This window comes from Mus caroli, unplaced genomic scaffold, assembly GCF_900094665.2.
Source record: "Mus caroli unplaced genomic scaffold, CAROLI_EIJ_v1.1 scaffold_16147_1, whole genome shotgun sequence".
In the NCBI taxonomy this organism is placed as follows: Eukaryota; Metazoa; Chordata; class Mammalia; order Rodentia; family Muridae; genus Mus; species Mus caroli.
Genome location: NW_018390418.1, coordinates 18,583 through 27,581, shown reverse-complemented (window position 1 = coordinate 27,581; position 8,999 = coordinate 18,583). Strand labels below are relative to the sequence as shown.

At 34.6% G+C, this 8,999-nt stretch overlaps 1 protein-coding gene across 6 annotated transcripts; it reads left to right on the top strand.

Moving 5' to 3' along the window:
- Nucleotides 1-878: 878 nt before the first annotated feature.
- LOC110288640 (vomeronasal type-2 receptor 116-like) lies at nucleotides 879-8,743 on the top strand. 6 transcript variants are annotated; one of them, XM_021154936.1, is made up of 6 exons: nucleotides 959-1,164; nucleotides 2,448-2,730; nucleotides 3,127-3,930; nucleotides 4,760-4,983; nucleotides 6,116-6,246; nucleotides 7,409-8,313. In XM_021154936.1, exons 1-6 carry the CDS (start codon nucleotides 959-961, stop codon nucleotides 8,311-8,313), a joined length of 2,553 nt encoding a protein of 850 aa, XP_021010595.1. The 6 variants fall into 6 exon arrangements, with proteins under 6 accessions (XP_021010598.1, XP_021010600.1, XP_021010595.1 ...); XM_021154938.1 differs by having other exon boundaries at nucleotides 4,760-4,984; nucleotides 6,123-6,246; XM_021154937.1 differs by having other exon boundaries at nucleotides 4,760-4,984; nucleotides 6,123-6,246; nucleotides 7,406-8,313.
- Nucleotides 8,744-8,999: the final 256 nt, after the last annotated feature.

Genomic DNA, 8,999 nt, shown 5'->3' with positions numbered 1-8,999 from the left:
CTATGTTATTGAAATGTAATCTAAGATAGAAATATTTCAAAACAAATGCCAAGTAGAAATAAATGAAAAGTGTGAGGTATATACCAGCTTTAGCAATAAAATTCTATCTCTTAAATGGCATTCTTTCCCTTGAATAAAATATATGAAATTAGCCTCTAACTTCTTAATGAGGTGTGAACAAATATCAACCAAAAAAATGTTTCATCAAATGTCATTGACAGCCAGGGACTGATTATCAGGAAAAAGTGCAGCATATCAGTGAATGTCTGCACAGGTACTGATATTTGACCAGATGTTGAATCTTTAAAATCCAGGTATTTTTGGAATTAGCATATTGACATGTTCTCCAGATGGCAGGAACCACAGGATATTTGAAGAGATTTTGTAAACATGAGTAGCATACAATATATGAACAACAGAGAGCATGGTCAACTTCAGGCTCAATGGTGCATGTGAGACTGCCCTTCCCTAAACTAGACAATGTGTTACATAATGTTCCATGATTAAACTCAACACCTGAATGATATGGAACTTTTATGACCTTCTCAACTTCTGTCACAGTGTAGAACTTCTGATGAAATCCATTGTGTTTGTGCATAATGGCTGTTGACACATGGTCAGGTATGAACTATGCAGGAGAAGATTGTCCTTGGGATTTACTCTATGCACATGAATGCAGTCATGGCCCCTGAGGGTAGAAAACATGATCTCAAAACATGTTTTCAAAAATATGTTGATGAAAAGTTTTCAGACCTCAGATGTAGAGCCTNAGGCCAGAATTTTCCCTATGTATCTAGGGAGCCTGACATAGGAGGAATGGAAAGGAACTGTGAATATAATAAGTGGATCTCCAGACAGCAGTATCTTTAAAACAAACACATAGGTGTAAATGTGTGTGTGATGTCTTTCTACATCAGAAACGGATTTCACAACAGCTCCATCTTAGATCCCAGCAGACATGAAGAAGCTCTGTACTTTCACTATTTCATTTTTGTTTCTGAAGTTTTGGCTCATCTTGGGCTGTTTGACTGAACCCAGTTGCTTTTGGAGGATAAAGAATAGTGAAGATAGTGATGGAGATTTGCAAAGGGAATGTCATTTTTACCTTTGGTTACTTGATGAACCTACTGAAGATATTTTTTACAATTCAGATTTAAATTTTCGGTAAGTCATTAACTTTATTTCTTTTGTCAATGTCATTAGTTTGACATATTTATCTGTATACACAAACTGTCGGTTCTGTTCTCTTCCTCACCATGTAACTTTAAGGACCCCTGAAAACGAATTATTATATCAATCACTATTTTAATACTTCAAAATGTGTCACCGTTTAGTAGAGTTTTAGTGCAATTTTACACTCCATTTTACAATGATGGACAATGTGAAGGTGTGGATTCTCTCTTTTGAGTCTTTGTTGATAATAAGTTGGAAGATATCTTTTCACTTGCCTTGAATTCACAATTCCCTCCTTTGTCTAGTACTCAATATGAAGAGACTGCATCACTGCCTATATTCAGTTGTCTTCCAATGCCTCATTATGATCATGCATCTAAATGCTTTCATAAAAGTGTTACCTAATTCTGGTTTCCAACAGATAAACATGCATTGTTTCATAGAAATATGTGTGTATGTGTTGGTCTACTAATATACCTGGTTAAATGTATAACATTACTTATATACTTGTGAATATACATATACTTTGCTTTATGAAATGGTATTTAAATGAGCCTCTTTCTGCAATTCTGAATTTGATACTGAATGTGGAAAAAGAATGCTAGTCTCATATTCTGTTACCAGAATAATCTTTTTATCCAATTACACAAATGCACAAGCACAGACTGGGCTTATTATCACTATCAGATACAAGGTTAATATCTCTATTAATTAGACATAAATTTTAACATTATTTATAGTTAATATATATTCACATTTCCTTTCCACTCATACTATGTCATGTGCCCTGGATACATAGGTTAAAATTCTGGCCTTAATCTCTACATCTGGGGTCTGACAAGATAAATCTAGGAGAATCATAGTACTTCTTGTGGAAAAGAACCTGTTGTTAATGTGGGTATTAGGTCTGAGGTCCAAAGAGTGAGATGTTATCATTTATGGCTGCAGATTGAGTGTTGAAACTTTTTTTTACAAATTAGAAATTGTAAGAACACACTAAAAGGTAACATTAACTTGATGTGTACAACAACCTAAAGAATAATATTCTGGTCATATGGCATATTGTGTCATTGTGTATATATATATATCTTGAAATGGATAAAAAATTAAATAAAATTACCTTAAAATAATTAGTCTAGCCGGGCGGTGGTGGCTCACGCCTTTAATCCCCGCTCTTGGGAGGCCGATTTAGCATATCTCATATTACAAATCTTACAGTATTTGAAATTTAATATTTCAAACATCTCCCTTATCATCACTATGACTTCTTTTAGAATTGCAGCAAGTGAATATGAGCTTCTTCTGGTAATGTTTTTTGCTACTGATGAGATCAACAAGAATCCTTATCTTTTACCCAACATGACTTGGATGTTCTCCATCATTGGAGGAAACTGTCATGATTTATTGAGAAGTCTGGATCAAGAATATAAACAAATAGATGGACATATGAATTTTGTTAATTATTTCTGTTATGTAGATGATTCATGTGCCATAGGTCTTACAGGACCATCATGGAAAACATCCTTAAAACTGGCAATGCATTCTTCAATGCCACTGGTAAGTATTTGTGACACTGAATGTGTTAAGAATAGTAAGTTACATTAACAGGTGCCTACAAGAAAACTTGGACAGAATGCATTTGTGAATGTGCTGCTATAAACACACACACACACAATATATATATATATATATATATATATATATATATATATATGAATTAAATAATCAGTTCATAGATTACTGTGCAAACAGGTAAAACTGAGTTCTACGAATTTCAGACTTGTCAGGAATAGTCTAGAATCTAATAGGAATAATAGATGATATGTATAGTATAACCTTACTGTTCTTAACAGGAGTTCTGGAAGGTGAGTAGCATTACTTGTATATGAGTCCAAGCATCCTAATAATCATATTCCTCACTGGAAGTTTCATCCCCTCTTCTACAACCTTTAGGTTTTCTTTGGACCATTTAGTCCTAACCTACGCGACCATGACCGGCTGTCCCATGTCCATCAGGTAGCCACCAAGGACACACATTTATCACATGGCATGGTCTCCTTGATGTTTCATTTTAGATGGACGTGGATAGGACTGGTCATCTCAGATGATGATCAGGGGATTCAGTTTCTCTCAGATTTAAGAGAAGAGAGCCAAAGGCATGGGATCTGTTTAGCTTTTGTTAATATGATCCCAGAAAACAGGCAGAAATACATGACAAGGTCTACAATATATGATAAACAAATTATGACATCTTCAGCAAAGGTTGTTATCATTTATGGTGAAATGAACTCTACTCTAGAAGTCAGCTTTAGAAGATGGGAAGATTTAGGTGCTCAGAGAATCTGGATCACAACCTCACAATGGGATGTCATCACAAATCAAAAAGAATTCACATTTAATCTCTTCCATGGAACTATCACTTTTGCACACCACAAAGTTGAGATTCCTAAATTTAGGAANTTTATGCAAACAATGAACACAGTCAAATACCTAAATGATATTTCTCATACTATACTGGAATGGAATTATTTTAATTGTTCAATCTCTAAGAACAGCAGTAAAATGGATCATATTACATTCAACAACACATTGGAATGGACAGCACTACACAACTATGATATGGCCATGAGTGATGAAGGTTACAATCTGTACAATGCTGTTTATGCTGCGGCCCACACCTACCATGAACACATTCTTCAACAAGTAGAGTCTCAGAAAAAGGCAGAACACAAAAGACATTTCACTGCTTGTCAGCAGGTAAAGTTTCTTACATTTCATTATGCTTAGATATATCAATGTGATCTTTTAAATGGAACCAGAGAAACAACCGTACATTTGTTAGAGATTATTCTCTCAGTGCAATGATTTCTATACTGCAAATGTCCCTAATGATTCTTTTACATGGATGCATATCATGTACAAAGATAATATTTAATAGGAGGCAATACATTTATATGAATATCAGTGAGTTTTGTGAAAATGTTTCTCAAAATTTCACCAAATGAGTTCAAAATTAAAATAGGAGCCAAGAGTTTTATCATAAAAGTCTTAAGTGATGACAAGACTGAATATTTTTCTAAAATATAGTGTCTCAAAAATTGATACATGGGCTGTGGTTAATAGTTATTCACTTAAATTAACAATTTACAAAAACATAAATGATTAAGACTTCCCATTTTATTAAGTTTATGTTCATTTTATATGTGTACACTGTATGTACATAAACTCCAACATTTTTATTTTCACAATTTTCAGTCATTCAGACTTCCCCTTCATTCTCACATACATGGCTTCATTTTTTAAAATTATTTTTTACAAACATGTTCACAGAGGCACACACATACACACACAAGCACAAACATACCATGTTACTTGCTATCTGGTAATCATTTTTTCTAGAACATTTTACCATCAAATATTAATATGAAGCATATAAATTTTCAATTATCAATTGTGTACAGTTTTTTACTACACCGGTTTATTTCAATATAGCTGTCTTTTCTGACAATCATTAAGAAAAAAGGGAAAATTCTCAACTTGGCATTACCTTTATTGATATGCATATGTAAGCATGAATCTCTTCTAGGTGTCTTCTCTGATGAAAACCAGGGTATTTACGAACCCTGTTGGAGAACTGGTGAACATGAAGNATAGGGAAAATCAGTGTACAGAGTATGATATTTTCATCATTTGGAATTTTCCACAAGGCCTTGGATTAAAAGTGAAAATAGGAAGCTATATACCTTGCTTTCCAAAGAGTCAACAACTTCATATATTTGATGGTTTGGAATGGGCCATGGGAGGAACATCAGTGGGTATACCATAATTTTAATTTTTCAGGATATGTAGATTTTTAAATATGAGACTCTGTGGTTAACACCAATTGCTACTCTTTCAAAAGGCCATTCTTAGTTAAAATCATCAATATTTGATAACTCTTAACTTCATGTTAATCTGGGCATAGAACGATTAATGTCCTCTGGATTTCATGTTCAATAGCACCCATATGCCAATTCAACCACAATACATGAATAAATTTGATAAATTTATAATATAGCATATATTTACATATAATTAATTAAAATTTTGTAACTATATATGACCCATGGAATTTTCTGATTCCGTGTGAAATAATGTATAGCCTACTTAACTATAGCATGTATTCATTAACTTAATTGCTTCTCCAGATTCAAGGGTTTTTTTTTTATTTATATATTTTGGATTAAAAAAATTATTTACATTTCAAATGTTATCCAACATCCTGTTTTCCCCTCCTTTGTGGAGGATTGCCTTATCTGGCATCAGTAGAAGGGGAGTCCTTTGGTCCTGTGAAGGCTTCATGCCCCAGCAGAGGGGAATGCTTGGGTGGTGAGGCAGGAGTGGGTGGGTGGGGGAGCTCCCTCATAGACCCATGGGAGAAAGGGGAAGGGATAGTGTGTTCAAGTTCTTTTACACTTAGGAAAACTTTGTTAAATTTATGGGAGTCTTACCTAACTTATTTTGGTCATAGACGTCAAACTACTCTTCTTAGATTTACCCATTTCCCCTAACTTTCCCCCCTATACAGCTCACTATTCTTTTTTACTTTTTAATTTTTTTTTAATTTATAAATCATGAGAGAAAAGCAGGTGTCACATAAACGTTCTTTTGGATTGATCAGTTTAGGAAGAAAAAAATTTAAATTGCTACAACCTGAATGTTACATATATAATATTACATGATATAGTAAATATTGTGTGACATTCAGTGCACTGCAGGAAAATATAAACTAACAATGCGCCTGATACCATTAAGTAATACAGAAGAATAAGTAATATCAGAGGAATATGTATAATCATATCTGTTAGTGTCCCATGTATCAATCTATGGGTCATTATTCATTTGACAAATATGTGATCTATACACACTCACTCACACGCATATTATATAATATTTATTCACTTCCTCAGGTTCCATCCTCTGTGTGTAGTGTTGCCTGTACTGCAGGATTCAGGAAAATTCATCAGAAAGAAACAGCAGACTGCTGCTTTGATTGTGTTCAATGCCCAGGAAATGAGGTTTCCAATGAAACAGGTATATACTTGCATGCAGAAAGAAAATTGCTGAATTTGAATACCTTCTCCTTCCAAACTAGAAATATGAAATGGACTAGATGCAAACTGAAGACCTAAAATCTCCATGTTTCAGAACTTAATCAGTTAAATAATACCCACTTCGTTTGGACCCAGCAAATAATTTACAATATCTTCTTCAAGCAAGGTTTTTTCTCACAATATGATGGTTACTGGTTTTATATTATATAGAATATCTTTAGGGGGACATACCTGTGTAACAATTTTTAAAAGAAACATTTTAGGCATAATCTATTAACAGGTTTATTTTTCTTTGATTCGTTGTACAGGTAAACTTGACTAGCTGATCAGTCCATAATCTTTCCTTCCATCACACAGCTTATTCCGAGAAAGACTGGATGCTCAGGGTAACACTTGTTGTTTAATGGAATATATTTTAAGAACTTAGATGGCTTAATTGATTAATAATTTCCTGTTAAAGAGTTAGAACAAGAGTGAAGTTTTGAAGAATGCAGCAACAGATGGGATATTGCTTATCTTCAATCACTCCCTCTCTAAGGAGAGAGGGATGAATATGGACAACCATAACCTTTATGACATGGAGCTTGGAGTGTGTATTTGTGAAGAAAGAAATTGTTAAACAATGAGAGGGACATGTATATGTATATGAGGCATATTACTTCAAGAAAGAAAATAATCCTTTATGCAAATAGTACTTGCATGAGTAATTGTATGTTCTGGTTCCTATGTATGTATACAGACAAAGGGCATACCCACAAAGAAAACAAAATACATGATGCACTTCATCAACTGGTATCAACAAAGATGTCTGCATACTACCCGTGTCTGTGAATAGTGCATTTATGTTTGGAGGAATTAAATAATCTGAAATAATAATAATTATTATTATTATTAGTCATCATATTTTGTTTTTATTTAATAATAATTTTTTTCTGTTCTACTTCATATGATGGTGTTTTGTTCAATCACAAACATAGGTTAATAAAGAGCAATCTTATGTTCGTGGTTCTACAGCAAAAAGGAAGGGAATAGATGCTCAACAACAAATTATTTATTGATATATCCTATGAATAACACAAATATAAAATTATTACCTATGTAATTATGATAACGTATAAGGGGTTATTTTCATTTGCCAGCAGATATGGAACAGTGTGTGAAGTGTCCAGATGATAAGTATGCCAACATAGAGCAAACCTACTGCCTCTCAAGAGCTGTATCGTTTCTGGCTTTTGAAGATCCATTGGGGATGGCTCTAGGCTGCATGGCACTGTCCTTCTTGGCCATCACAATTCTAGTACTCGTCACATTTGTGAAGTACAATGATACTCCCATTGTGAAGGCCAATAACCGCATTCTCAGCTACATCCTGCTCATCTCTCTAGTCTTTTGCTTTCTCTGCTCGCTGCTGTTCATTGGACATCCCGACCAGATCACCTGCATTATGCAGCAGACCACATTTGGAGTATTTTTCACTGTTGCTGTTTCTACAGTGTTGGCCAAAACAATAACTGTGGTCATGGCTTTCAANCTCACTACTCCAGGAAGAAGAATGAGAGGGATGTTGGTAACAGGGGCACCTAAGTTGGTCATTCCCATTTGTACCCTAATCCAACTTGTTCTCTGTGGAATCTGGTTGGTAACATCTCCTCCCTTTATTGACAGAGATATNCANTCTGAACATGGGAAGATTGTCATTCTTTGCAATAAAGGCTCNGTCATTGCCTTCCACNTTGTCCTGGGATACTTGGGCTCCTTGGCTCTGGNGAGCTTCACTTTGGCTTTCTTGGCTAGGAANCTTCCTGACACATTCAATGAAGCCAAGTTCCTAACTTTCAGCATGCTGGTGTTCTGCAGTGTCTGGATCACCTTCCTCCCTGTCTACCACAGCACCAGNGGGANGNTCATGGTGGTTGTGGAGGTTTTCTCAATCTTGGCTTCTAGTGCAGGGTTGCTAATGTGTATCTTTGTCCCAAAGTGTTATGTTATTTTAATTAGACCAGATTCAAATTTTATACAGAACCGCAAAGGTAAATCGCTTTATTGAAACTTCCTGGTATGAAATGTTATATGATATTCAACTTATCTTATCTTCATTTAACAAAAGTAGTACTTTGTCACAAAAAAAATTAACTAATATACAGATTATACAAACAGAACAGAAAACCTGAATATGTTGATAACTGGGAATCTCAGTTGAGGAATGGGTACCATCATTTTGACCTGTGGTTGTGTGTTTAAGCCATTTGCTTAATTAATTATTAATATGAGGTTAACTTACTGTCTGTGAACAGTGCCTCCTCTAGGCACACTGTCCTTGAGTTATAAGAATGCGTACTGCATACAACATGGACTTGCATCCAGTAATCAGCATTATTCCACTTGCTTTCATGGAGTTCTTGCATCCAATTTCATGCCTCGACTTCATTCAATGTACTATGACAAAGGTACATAAATAAATAAACACTTTTCTCACATGTTTATTTTTGTCATGGTGTTTTTTTTCCAGGAACAATATCTAAGAAATCACCTAAATGGTAAATTGCCTCTGTTGGGATTTGGAAGATCATCGATTCCTGATGTGATAAAAAGGCACTGATTTGAAAAGAGTAACAAGAGTGAATGTTAGTAGAGTGTGAAGCACTGTGACATTATGCAGATGACAGTGCAGAAGCACTGAATTTGGAATAGCTTTAAAATATTCAACGTAGATGTTAAGAATATCAGATAACA